General features: G+C 47.8%; 2 protein-coding genes across 2 annotated transcripts; one reads left to right on the top strand and one right to left on the bottom strand.

Annotated features, from left to right (window-relative positions):
- Positions 1-1875: 1875 nt before the first annotated feature.
- Positions 1876-8075, top strand: F4807DRAFT_451206 (FAD dependent oxidoreductase-domain-containing protein; the record flags this gene model as incomplete). Its single annotated transcript, XM_048000215.1, has 6 exons — positions 1876-2094; positions 2155-3601; positions 3720-4531; positions 4859-4928; positions 5936-7852; positions 7927-8075. The coding sequence occupies 6 exons, from the start codon at positions 1876-1878 to the stop codon at positions 8073-8075; spliced, it is 4614 nt and encodes a 1537-aa protein (XP_047855041.1).
- A 1322-nt stretch (positions 8076-9397) lies between these two features.
- On the bottom strand, positions 9398-11194 carry F4807DRAFT_459361 (uncharacterized protein; the record flags this gene model as incomplete). The annotated part of the gene is made up of 2 exons (XM_048001348.1): positions 9398-10139; positions 10263-11194. 2 exons carry the CDS (start codon positions 11192-11194, stop codon positions 9398-9400), a joined length of 1674 nt encoding a protein of 557 aa, XP_047855040.1.
- Positions 11195-14223: the final 3029 nt, after the last annotated feature.

Here is a 14223-nt window from a genome sequence, read left to right as displayed (position 1 = left end):
GCCACGACCAGCTGGTAATCTTGGCGGTGAAAGTTCGGCCACCTCATGGCAAGCTCGACTCCTTCAAGGTTTCTTTTGCCGTAGGATCCGAGTATATCCATGCTAACCCAAGCAGTTGAGTAACCATAAATATGGAACTTTTGGCCCGATCGCCGGTGAAACATTTGTGGTTGGGGCCTAATTCTGCAGCAGCATGAAGATCGTCAAACGGAGATCGGGTTCACATCTCCATGCCGCTCAAGATCATGTTGATCTATGTCGATTAAGGTGAGAAGGAATTCTTTATTGGCTGTTACTATGACCGGGGAGAAGACGGGCAGCGAAATCAATGGCGTCGAACTGCAGTTAACCTAAGCTTCCATGGCGTGTTGATCTCTTCCTTTTTACCATAATCTACACTAACTTGGATAATCTCGAAGAGAAGGGGTCGAGTGCCAATTCAGGCATAAATGAACGGTCGAATAATCGACTAACAAGATACAGTCGAAGGGACTAGCAGCTTTCCAAGTTCATTTGGTACTAGCTGAGGCTCCCTTAGATCGGAATTTTCCGAATTGTTGGGAATGAGATCTCGGAATACAACGTAAATCATCCAGGGATTGAGAGACAGGGAAAAGTGCCTGCATCCTTTTACCCCGTAACCTTGTAGGATCTACATAAAGTCCAGTAATCCCTGTGTATCAAGGCTTGCTTCCTCTTGAGGGTTCGGGATCTTCTGTTATGTGTAATATAGTCTTACCTTTAAAGCTATCATTCAAGACTATAAAAGAAGTATATGTGCTGTGCGGCAAAGAGTTCGATATCTTCAAGTTCGATGTAAAACCTCAAGTATAGAAGCATGTCCACAAAACGTAAGCCATGCCAGGAAGACGATCATTGAGATAGAAATGAGAAATAATTAGCGGCAATCCTAGCTGGGGATGTCCGTCGATATATATTAGATCTCTGTGAATCGTGACACATGGTCAGTCCAAAATCCAAAATGCAGTTTTACCCTCGAGTACTTTGTTCATAAGTGGCGGTTCATATGCTATAAACACGCCATTTATGACTGTCTTCCTTTACTGTTGAAGAAGGTCATACATTAGTGATCATCGATGGACAAGCCATATTCGAGCTTTGATGTATTAAATGACCAGCCATGGAGATAACATAACTATAGAAATCTTAGAAGCATTGCTCTTTGGGATGTTGGTTGACGTGCCAAGCCGCGATCTTAATAGGAGTACCGTTGCGCTGGAACTGCCACGATTAGCATGATATCAATATTCCCACGTTTGCTCATATTAAACTATTAGGAAAAGAAACCCCCAAGGCCAATGAGAATGCTTTCCGCGCGATTCCGGTTCGCTTTAAAATCGATGCCTTCGAGCCTATCGAGTGAGACAACGCTGCTATAATTGTTCTCTGGATGCGTAATCAACTGCCGTACTACCTAATCACTACCTAGTCAGGCTCCAGGGCGTCATCGACTCTGGCTTTGCTTCTAGTCTAGCACGGCTGTGTCGTAGCGTGTCGTAGCGTGATCACATATCTTGTCGAGTTCGGTATCATCCTTCTAAATCAAGGCTCAGGGCGCCTTCGTATGCGTGTGGCGCTCACCGGGATAACGTCTAAGCTTCAGCTTCAGCTTAGAAGTGTTGACCTAGCTATCCCTCTTTCTACCTCTTGGCATCGCAGGACCGATGAGTTGAAGGCTTCTAGGTTCTTCATTCCGGCACTTTTCAGGTCATGATCAAGTAATTCGAACTTAAGCCTTCAAGTAACAGCAATATGCCGTCCTCGTTACCGTAAGTCCTTATTGATGACTGAAGTTACCTCTTGGCTAGTCACCTAGGTGACTATCGACCCTTTCATCGGGAAACGCTCTTCACGATGTCCACAAGCGATGATACCTTGTTGCAGTACGTGGGACAGATTGTCCCTCGGTCATTCCAACACGGTTTGATAACTGTAAGCTACGTCGTGTCTTGTGTCGGTGCGATTTTGACGCTCGAACTGCTCAACCGGCGAACTTCCCGCAATGGTTTAGCCAACTATCTCCTACTTGTCAGTGCCGCAGTGTCGATGGGAGGGATATCCATTTGGTGTATGGTAAGACTTTTCGTCACGAATTACCCGTCTATAAACTAGCCGTCGCCTAATTAGTTGCAGCATTTCACCGGCAACCGAGCAATCGTCTTAGCACACAATGAACCCGAACTCCGCATCGTCTATTCAAGTGGCTTCTCTGCGCTCTCATTTTTCGCACCGGTCATCGTATTGCTTGCGACTTTCGTAGCTATCGGTGCGAGTTATAAGGTCTCCTGGTGGCGGCTCTGTTGTGGAGGAGTACTTGCTGGCACCAGCATCTCTGGAATGCATTATCTGGGCAACCTTTCCATCAACAACTATGATTGCGTATATAACGCAGTGTATGTGACGGGAGCAGCCATTATCGCTATATTTGATAGTACCGTGGCCTTATCTCTCTTTTTCGTTTTCCGAGCATCTTGGAGGAACACATGGTGGAAAAGAGCTATATCAGCATTCGTGTTAGCTGGGGCTGTATCGGGGATGCACTGGGTCGCAGCCGTAGGTACCCAATACCGTCTGGTACACTTGAATGAACGCGATAAAATCTCTCAGAGCCAAGACCTCAGAGTGGCCGCCAGCTTATCGATTATTGCTGTCTTCTTCATAATAGCATCCATCGTCTATGAGTCATGGCTCACGAAACGCAGGGAGAATAAAGCTCAGCAAATCGTCTTGGGGGTTGCGGTGTTCGATAAGTCAGGGAGGATTTTGGTGAGCCCGGACGGTTTGCTACCTAGTGAGAAGATTACAGACACCTACGTGGAAAGGACCCAAGGCGACATCTTCAGTATTTCACACCCCCTTTTCCATTGGATGTTCCAGGTTTCTCGGAGCTGGAACAGTGTGAACGGTATGATTGATGGCATGATTAATCACTTGGCGCATCTGCCGAAGGGTAGCCGAGATGGCAAGATTCGCCTCATTGCCGATGACGGGCAACCCATCGAAAATTATGATGCCATCTTCCGAGAATTATTCTGCGTTGCGGCCGCGAGTTTGGCAGATAAGTTGAAAGAGCAGCTAGCCGACGTTGGTATTTTATGGGACGACATCCTAGCTACCGGAACAAATCAACTGCCTCAAAAGCTTGACCAAGGCATCGTCGACTGTACGCTAGAAGAAGGGACTTACGGCCAGTTTAGGGGACGTCTCGAGAATGGGATCATGCGACAGCATGAATATGGACGTGGCTCGCTCATGTTTCTCGTTCGCCACCTCGAGCACGCCCACGACGTAAATCGGCTTGAAGCAGCCGGCTTTCGATTTGCAGAGATCCACCAAGTGTGTGGAATCATTGGGTCTCGCATGCAGATTAAAACTAGGGACTTGAAGGGCAAACTGACGAATATGGCGACTTTTGCTGAAGGGAGCGCTGTGATGAGACCGGGCGTACACTTAGGCTTCTTCGGCGTTAAAGCGCAGGTCGGGAGTTTCGGATTCGATATTGTAGTCAAGAAGGGCACTCGAAACTTGCTCCCGACTATGCCGATACCGATTGAACGTCTCGAGTCATGGCAGATGGAAAGTATGTATACCCTAGCATTTCCTACGTGGCCCTTATCGCCTGTTTCGAACGCATCGTCTGCAGGCGACCCTAGGCCAGAATTCTTCACAAATGGAATTGCTGACTCTCTATACTGTAGTTATTCGACACTTTGATAGAATGAACGTTGGTGCTATTTTCCACCTCCTGGACGAACTGAAGAAGCTTTCTCCTCGAGAAGTGCTCTTTGCCTCGCAGATGTATGACGCTCTCCAAGCTCTTCGGGCTTGGATAGATGATCCCATCGTCGACGATGCTGTGATGACGTCCAAGGTGGTCCAGGTACCTTGTCGGGCACAAGGAGGATCAAGCTCGGCTAAATTTTGTACAATGATTGCGCTTTGCATAATGATGCCGATTCACGTCAGCGCCAGCAGTCCGAGGTGCGAATTCATCCCGTTAAATTTCTTCAAAGTTCACCAGATGGCGTATAAGGATTCGTCTCAGCTCGCTGCGTTTGCCCGATACGTGCACCGGGAACTATCTCCAATCGCGAATTCGGCGCCGGTTAAACCACCTGGAGGAACTTACCAACAAGCCGGACGAGCTATCTTCTCGCACGATCGCTTGGGTTTTCTGCGCCATCTCGGAAGGTCGAAGACCAACAACTATGATGTTATGGGAAATAATTACCCGAACCAGATCCAGTCAAGTCGAGGGTCTTCTAGCCACGATTCAGATCACGCCAGCTCTACAATAAAGCTCTGTAACCAGGACTCTCAATACCGAGAAAGGTTAGGCAGTGATGCAATGTCTGACAGGACGGGCTCATACCAGCCCACGTCCTTGGCTGGATTGGGTGGCATCATGGTGTCTCAAGAAATCCAGGTAGACATAAGCCAAATCGACGATCCAGGTAGAAAGCTGTCTGTTCCATCGAAAGCCGTTACAAGCACAGACCGAGTGACGATGGTTAAGGCTGGAGCGGGTTTCGATTTCGAGATGGACGTTATACCTGGCATAGAGGTTACACGAACAGGGACACCTTTTGGCTCGATTGTGGCTGAACGCGAGAAGGTCAACGAAGTGATTACATTCGTTGACGAGCTCTTCGCTGTTTGCGTCGACGGACTTTGATATCCCACGACATTGGGTCGCCAACGCAATCGTTAACATAGTCGCATGTATGTTGTAGATAACCATGAGATGGTGGCGACTTCATATAATAATCATCGTATGTATATAGGTATTCAAGTGCGTAATGAAAAGGATTTATGATGAAAATCCTCAACAATCTAGGTGATGCGGGTCTTCGTTCGGAGTATCATTGGCTGCATGATGAGAGATGCGCACGTGGAGAGGAAAAGCCGTGTTGGGTGGATTGCCCCTGTTTGTTCATACATATGTAATTGTTGAAATTCCCATACGGATATTGAGTGCCTTGGTAATTTGCCAATCACGTTCATAAGATTTAAGATTATATGCAAAGCACTATTTATGGATAAAGTCAATTTCCAGGTGATAAAAGCAATATGATGAAATTGTACCTGTCTAAAATTGGCTTTGATTGACGGGCTATTTCTTACCGAAGCAGGTCTAAGAATCTTGGAAGGCTTGTCCCTGTTCGATAAAGCTGTTTAGCTATCTCGATACACGAATATACTCCTTTTGCGGGGTTGCGCGCTTTACAACTTTTTTCTACCGCAATCCACCCGTAAGGTTTTCTCCTGTCATGTGGGTGTTGCCGCATTCTAATTACGGGTCACTGTGGGGTTTGAGCCGTAGCTCACCTTTTCGCTTCGGGGAAGGAGTTGCGGTACCCGGTTTCTCACAAGCTAATGACACGGCTAGGAGCCTAAGAGCGAAGCTTCCCTCCATATTTATTTCGGTTTAACTTTGTTGCTTTGTATCTGATATGAAACTGATGTTGATCATGTATCGACTTTTCCACGTAGTCTTCCCCATTATTCCTCCAAATCCTCCAATTCTTCTTCTCCGTTGACACGAGAAGTCAAAGACGGCGTGGTCACCCCCACGCTGTACCAACACTATCCGGCTTCATTATCACCACCACAGAGTGAGGGAAATTTGCCTTAATTCTTTCAAGATACCACACATATTTCGGTACTTCGAGCTTCGAGCCGGTCAATCCTGAATCGGAATTCCTTTTATCGGTGTAGCCGACGCCGATTAAAGACTTTTGCTCATCTTTCATCCCTCCGCCAAGTTCTGCCCTCCCTTTGACGAGGCTTGAGCTGGGAATTTTTGGTTGGCTTATCTATTGTGCTCACATTCGTACTCGAACACAATCAGCCATTCCTTGCATTACTAGGAGGCCCTACTAGCAGTGCAAACATACGGGACGCAATCAAATAGTAACCAGAACTCCCTTCTCTTCTACAATGTCCAGTAGACTTGCAAGAGGATTGCGGCGAATTGCCCTTCCAACCACAATTGCCGCGGTCGGTGGTGGTGCCCTTCTTTATACATACCGACCCCGAAATATCCCCGGCTTCGAAGGCCCTGCCGTTCCTCCTCCCATCTACGGCGCAGATGGCACATTTAAGCTCCCTCGATTTCCCAAGGTGAAATCGCGCGAGGAGCAGATTGCCGAGTTAAGGAAGAGTAATGGGGAAGAAGAAGAATATGATATGCTTGTAATTGGCGGTGGAGCTACTGGTGCCGGTGTTGCGTTAGACGCTGTTACTCGAGGTCTTAAAGTAGCAGTTGTCGAGCGAGACGACTTCAGCAGCGGCACCAGCAGCAAAAGTACCAAGCTCGTGCATGGTGGTGTGAGGTATCTGGAAAAAGCCGTATGGAATTTGGATTATAGTCAGTACCAGTTGGTCAAGGAAGCCCTCAAGGAACGAAAATATTTCTTGCAGACTGCTCCCCACCTGAGCTCGTGGCTACCAATTATGCTACCGCTGGACAAATGGTGGAAGGCGCCATATTACTGGGCCGGTACTAAGTTCTACGATTTCCTCGCTGGCAGTGAAGGCATTGAGAGTTCCTACTTCTTGACCAGGAGCAAGGCGCTCGATGCATTTCCCATGCTAAAGCAAACGGACCTCGTCGGTGCTCTGGTATACTATGATGGTGCTCACAATGATTCGAGGATGAACGTCTCGATTGCGATGACTGCGGCGATATACGGAGCTACCGTTTTAAACCATGCTGAGGTAACTGGATTGATCAAGAATGATAAGGGCAGACTTTCTGGTGCTCAGGTGAAGGACTTGATTCCGGAGCGCAATGGTAAGAAATCTGAACCGATTACTGTCAAGGCTAAGTGTATCGTGAACTGTACCGGGCCATTCACCGACTCGATACGGAAACTCGATGACCAAGACTGCAAAGAGATTGTCGCACCGGCTTCCGGTGTCCACGTCATCTTGCCAGGTTACTACAGCCCTTCGAACATGGGGTTAATTGACCCATCGACGTCGGATGGTCGAGTTATCTTTTTCCTACCGTGGCAAGGAAACACGATTGCGGGTACAACTGATGAGCCTACACAAATCTCTCCAAATCCGCTGCCCGACGAGAAATCTATTCAGTGGATTTTGAACGAAGTTAGCCATTATCTATCTCCGGATATCAGTGTACGCCGCGGCGATGTGCTTGCAGCTTGGGCTGGAATTCGCCCCCTTGTCAAAGATCCTAAGGCCAAGAATACACAGTCCCTCGTTCGGAACCATCTCGTCGATATTTCTGACTCCGGTCTCGTCACATGTGCGGGTGGAAAATGGACGACGTACAGACAGATGGCAGAGGACTGTGTGGATGCGGCGGTTAAAGAATTCAATCTCCCCACCAAGCCTTTCGTTAACGCGCCACGAGTTAGCGGAACGGCGTTTGTGGATGATGGTGCAATTCTAAATGGAACTTGCCAAACCCATAATGTTCGGTTGGTTGGTGCTCATGGCTTTAGCAAAACCTTGTTCATCAACCTGATCCAACATTTCGGTGTCGAAACAGAGGTTGCCAAGCATCTCACTGAGAGCTATGGCGACCGAGCATGGACGGTTGCGGCTATGTGCAAACCCACGGACCTACGATTCCCCGCGAGGGGAGAGCGCATCTCCCGTCTCTACCCCTTCGTAGATGGCGAGATCAGATACGCCATTACCAACGAATACGCCCAGACCGCCGTTGACATCCTGGCACGGAGAACTAGATTGGCCTTCCTAAACGCCCAGGCCGCACTAGAGTGTCTCCCCAAGATCATCGATATCATGAGCCAGGAGTTGAAATGGGACCGAACAAGACAAGAACGGGAATGGAAAGACAGTAAGTTCTTGAACACGCAGCCCCCTTCACTCTTGATCATAGTAATAGAGCACTAATCAATATCGTTAATTTAGCTGTTGCATTCTTGCAGTCGATGGGCCTGCCAGAGCCGATGCTGTCCGCGACGAGGGCACAGGTCGAGAAGGGTAAGCTCGACTTCAGCTCATCGCTCGAGTACAAGATGTACTCGAGGCACGATAAGCCCCCCGTTGCAGAGGAGTAGTCCATAGAGGGTGTAGATAAGAAATCGTATCTAATTGTTTAAATAGGTACGATACCTTAGATATATAATACCTAGTAGAACAAGGGTTGTTATAAGAGAAAAGCCCTCGAGTTGTAATCTGAAATCATAGACGGAAATATGGATGGACGGGAGGGCATTTTTTCTGGCGTATTGGTGCTTTTTTCCCTTTTGAAAAAGGGAGGGAAACATCTCGACGCGCCAATCTACTATGTTACTACGTTACAGAACGTCGCTGCTGTTAGCGATCTTTCATCTAGCTAGGGCGTGGGGAAATGTAGTCTGGGTTGAATGGGGTTTCGATAGTCGACTGGTTAAATAATTAAAAGACTATGAACCATTTCTTTTTTTCCTGAGGTAATATCGTGCTTCTAGATGTGATCTTTCGGAATGGGTTCCTAAGTTGGACGTTTGCATAGGTGATGGATGGAACGATGAAGGTTTAGTAATACGGTGTGGCCGAGACATATCTATGGGGATATCCAACGTTACGAATGGAGGGTCGGTCAGTAGCTTACCTGAGATATGTATGTTAAAGAGTGGACACAAGCATTAGCATTGCAACGTACTATCGTACAATCATGAGACGACAAAAAACATCACATCGACATATCAAGGCAATAGTGTGGGAATAAGTTCGTAGCATGGCAAGTTTTGTTCATTCGTAATCTATATACAATGATCCTCACTCAGACTGTAATATTCACATGGCTTCATCCAACAACGCTCCCGACAATTACGGTATATCGACAACAAGCTCCTGCTATCGCGCAGGGAAAAAATTGCTTCGCGTCTTTCAACAGCGTCGTAAAATCTTTGCCCAATAATAATATCCCGCTCTAAACAATGCAGATCGTGTAATGCAAAGAGCCCCAACAATCTTTCGTAGCCCGTTTCCACACGCATGTCCAAAAAAGAAACGATGCTGCTAAACCCAGACCGATCGTATGTGATGTGATGAGCGGAAATTTCATATCTTCTAGCGGTGGCAAAAAATAATGATATCCAGATGTCTCGTCAATCCAGTTTGAACGCCTCGCCAAAGGAAGAAAAAAAAACCCCCTCCAATGATTCCCAGTCTATGCCCTTGTTTATAGCCGTGTATTTTGAATGCTTGCCGCCCAAGGACCCGGTCGCCCGGTTGTCCTGTTGTTTAACGCCGAGTAAATGATGCATCCCGTAATCATCAATGCCGAAATTTTTGTAAAAAGTCGCCTTTAAGAAGACGACATGACTAATCGTTTCATTAATCCAACTCTGGTCGCGATTAGACGACCACATTATTTCCAATTAGACCAAATATTTTAAAAATTCATCCTTCTCCCTGATGACCAAACACGTTGGAGAAGTCCACGCTTTCCAGAATCAGGCCGCTGGTACTCGCAGCGATAGGGGCACATGGCTTCAGAACTGACACTACACCGCATTTTACGGTCGAGCTCTGCTTCCCAGCCGTATGCGTCGTTAACTGAGTTCGTCCGCATGTAGGACTCGGGGTCAACGAGAGTGACCGAAGAGTCCTCTTCTTCTTTCCCTTGACAAATACCAAGGTAATTAGAGAAGTCACTCAGACATGTTCGGCTGGTAGTGGTTGATCTGTCCCCATCGCTGACGAGAGTTCCAGTCTCGGTGCCGACTACCGTCTCCGTGTCGGTCTCAGGTTCATACTGAGTAAGAGGTTCAGGGAGAGGTAATAAGTGTAATGGTGATATAGGTGCAATAAAGCTACATGGCGGCGGGGATAGAAACGGAAAGCCCTTTGCTTCCGACTCCTCTGCCACTTTGGCGGGTATCTCTAACTGTTTCGGCTTAGTGTTACGGCGACGGCCGCGATCACTACGCCCGGTCGTAAACGACCCTTCTTCATGCGCGTGCCCCGCTTTCACGGCCACGCCCCCCTTGGCATCTCCACTGATAGTCTGAGGATAACTGTGTCGTCCGGCAGGCACTCCGAGCGGAATCTGCAATCGTTCGCCGGGGTGAGGATCATCCCAGGATACATATTCGATTTCTGCAGCTTCCTGTTTTGGTGGTATAGAGCTACTTCTGTTGCACGTAGTAGTAGATGCATTAGGTGATGGCGTGACCTGTAACCCTCATAATGCGGGTTGATGGGTTGATGTCGAAGCTGGGCGACGCGTAGATTTGCTCTTTCTAGTCAAGCCCAACTTCGCTCCCATCTTCTTCCAACTGTTTCCCGAAATCGCTCGTTGTAGCGTACTAGGCGATGTATTATACGTGAAATCTGAAGTAGGGGGCGTAGTGGGCGGGGTCATTGGCTCAGTCCCAGAAGACGAGTGGGGGCTGCTGCTGTCGTCGGTCATCATATCAACATCTACTGTCTCCATTGAAGTAGCTGTTGATCGGTTTCCGGCGCCACTATTGCGGCTGCCCATGATAAACATCGGCAGATAGGATGCCCTGGGTGATGTGCTCGCTTCATCGCTAGTCGAGACGTCCCTAGGTATTCGAAGACGCGAGCGTCCTTGCCTAGCGTCATGAACCTCTTCCTCCATGCGCGTCTCTAGCACTGGCGGCAGTACCGATTCGAGAAAAGGTACGAGGACAGAATCGTTTATCAACTCTCGGACAATCTGAACCGCTTCGTCGAGCTCAGATGGGTTAGGTGGGCTCGCCTTGTAGCACGGCAGCTCAAGTAGATAGTCGCGAACATGTGATGGGAGGTTCACCTCTCGGGGTGAACACGGCATAATGTAGGCATCGATGACCTTCCGCCACAGGGAACATATTTGCGACGGGCCATTGGGTGTTTGACGCTGAATCATCTGATAATATGCTTCCCTGTACCGGTCAGCATCTAAGATGAATTCCAGGGTTTCCAGGCAGTGGTTTTGGGACAGAAATGCCATGAAAGAGCTAAGCGTCCATGGTGGTGGGGCCGAATTGGAAAGAATATCTGTTAGTGACGGCGGGTTAGAGAATGGCGAGCCTGTTCGCGGTATGGCGAGGCTCGTCGGGCGCGAAGTGTCCATTGCAGTTTCTTGGTCCCAGTCCTCAAAAATCGAAGGCGGAGGAGACAGCTCCGTAGGGGATGGATTCAAGTAGACTGGCGAGCTTCCTCGTAATCTAGACTTTCCCATTATTCCTTCGAAAGAGTAGTAATAAAGAACAAGTATCGGGTAATTCGCCTGGCTGTGTAACGCCGAGCAAACAGAAGCTCTCGCAGCGAATTTTTAACCCAAAACAAGCTCTGACGCCATGCAAATCTGGCGACCTTCCTGTTTGACAGAACTGTTTCGTATCGAGATGGTGGATTCGCACGAAAAGGCTTCTGTAGACTATCTTCAAGCGGCCTTCATCATATGCAGGCAGCCCGTGTATTCCAAGATATCAGGCCTTTCCAGCCAATCAGCGGGTCCTGTTCCTAGCACCGCGCGGGTAGGAGCAGAAATGAAGCAAATTTCAAAACACCTGAAGTCAGTCGACCGGCTGGCCAAAATGTCGTGCTAATTCGGCCAGCACAGACTGCCGGTGGTGAATCAAAGGCAATGAGACAGTTGCCAGTGGCTCCAAAAAAGAAAATAAGTTTGTCTGACACTCAAGCTTTCGAAAGTGTCTATGGGACAAACAGATCGGGCCCAAAGTGGTAAAGTGGTAAGAGAAACCACGTTTAGGACACGATTAGGTTCAACTTCAAAAGTTTCCGGGGAGGTTCTCAAGATAGAGTTAAGGACTTCCGCTTGCCGGAGAGTGACGTATCAGTGGCGAGTTGATGTCAGTGGAAACCTAGTACAGCGGTTGAAATAATTTCCAAGATTAGCAATTCGCGATGACCATGGTGGGGAGTAGCTTGAGTAGCAGTTTCCTTCTCGGCTTTCAGATGGAGATCCCTAGGCGAAGGCTAATTCGTAGTCCAAGGAAAGGTTAAAAGGTTATTGAGCTTCTAGCTATTTTCTAGAGCAAAGCGGTACAACGAACCCAACAAGCAACGGTCGTCTCGTTCTAGGGCGCACTTGGTACAGCAGTCCGTGTGTGGAATGAAGGACGAAACAGGGAGATCGCGGGTGATTCGCAAGGAGGGACCGAGTCACAACAGTTGAATCCACCAGGCGTAACAGAACGAGCAGACTGTGGGTTCACGAAGGAATGGCGTTATCGAAAAGTTGCTCTTTTGTTTGCGAAATTCTGTAGTTTTATATAATTGAAGCGCTGAGCTGACGTTTGGTTGCGATTAAATCTCGTTATAGCGAGCAAGTCGTATGTATTAGTGGCAATTGACGTCCTGTCTATTTCCTGCAGATAAGTGGGAGCGATAATCGAGGTCGTAGTAAATTTAGAATAAACAATGAAGTTAGTTGGTATGGTTGAACGAAGGCTTTCGGGTAAGAAGTTGTTAACAATTCAACGGTTGGTGAAGGTTACGGAATAGACGAGACTAAATGGAACAACTAGAGACTCGAAACAGAAGGCAGGTGGGAGAGGGAAGGAAGATTAAAGGGAAAAAGGGAGACAAGTACTGGTACCCACCTCTCGGGGGTGATCAAGGTACCCAAGGTACCCAGGAACTTCATGTACTAGTCGGGCGAGTGGACCGGGGTTGTAAGGTGGGACCCCGTTAACCTAGTCGATTATGGTGGAATTTTTGACTAAGAAGATACAAGTATATTGTATTTTTTTAGTCTATCATTGAATCTCCCATTTACAATGAACTAAGCAATTCGAACATTGACCTTGTGACTTGAATAGAATTGTATCTGATATTCACGGATTCTGATTTATATCCCGAAGGCAAATGATACATCTTATCAACAACGACGCTGTCGACCATTTCCCGACGACAATCTATTACTCTCCTACATACATGCCTACATACATCACACATACAAAGACCGGGGTATGAGAGGGGGAACGTTGAAGCATCCGGGCTGGGCGAAAGTTGCCAGTTTCTCCATGAACATCTTCGTCCACGCCCTCTTACGTACATGTACCTAAGCCAACTATCGTATCCTCCGCGCAAGCAGACGACGACGAGACCAATAGTAAGGCTATGGGATGTGTTATATGGGAACGTATACCTAGGTGATTGTCCTGCTAGTTCCGGTGCCGCTTTGTCGTAACACTACACCTCTGGTTAGGTTTCGAAGCCTACCTATCTGTCTGCCTGATTATCTCTACAGCCGTCATCATTCACCAACGAGAGCGTTAGTTGTTCGCCCAGTTCGCTCACTTTCGCCCCGGTCGGCTTCAGCCAGGCGGGAAAAGTAGCATAGGAGACTACGTACCGTACTACGTATTGGAGAGTGGCGCGACGCTAGAAGGGCGCTAGAAGAAGGAGAACCACCCCCCATGTCCAATCACAAGGAACTTTTCAATCGCATCCGAGGAAACTCGCTCCTTTGCGGAATAGTCCGTCGCACCCCTGTCCACAATAGCCGTCCTAAGATAAAGCGGCAAGGGATGATGGAAGAATGCTAGAAGCACCTGATATCGCACGAAGCCAATCAGGCACTTGAGCTCCTTGTGAATGGTGGGGTTATCAGCCCGCGGTGGTACCACTAGAAAATAGGGATGTACCTATCAGGCGAATGAACGCTTACAAGGTACATGGAACAAACTCCTTCTAGAAACAATTTGAAGATTGACCAAGGCAATGCGCATACGAGAATAACGAGTTCGAATTCGCCACTTAGGTAATGAAGTGAGAATCAAGGCTGCGTACAGCATATCGGGCGACTCTAGTTCGATAAAAATGAAGGTAAGAATTAATATGTACCTAATGCACTCTTGCCTTAGACTTAGAGCCTCTTTTTTTTTTCGAAGGAAGACCGTGATCAAGAGAAGAATTGACGATGACGATGGCATCATCCCGATTAATGATCGCTTTGTAAAACTCATCATTCAAAAAACCCCGCCCCCCTAAACCTATCTAAGGGGTACTTAATCGACTTATACCCAGATAGTCCTAGAAGCTTTGTCCTAAGCCTTCTAGAGTATCAAGTATCACATTGTGTACCATCTTACCGCAGATTATTCTGTATGTCATGCAGATTCGTCTGTCGCACAAAACCACAAAACCATGCTCTGGATCATCTCTCGACTATCACGGCAGAGGGAACTGTAGTATGGTAGCACTTGATGCTGTCGAACGTTTCGAGAAGACCATATGTAG

The sequence above is a fragment of the Annulohypoxylon truncatum genome, assembly GCF_022578515.1.
Source record: "Annulohypoxylon truncatum strain CBS 140777 unplaced genomic scaffold F4807scaffold_12, whole genome shotgun sequence".
Taxonomy (NCBI): domain Eukaryota; kingdom Fungi; phylum Ascomycota; class Sordariomycetes; order Xylariales; family Hypoxylaceae; genus Annulohypoxylon; species Annulohypoxylon truncatum.
This window is presented reverse-complemented; position numbering and strand designations above follow the sequence as displayed.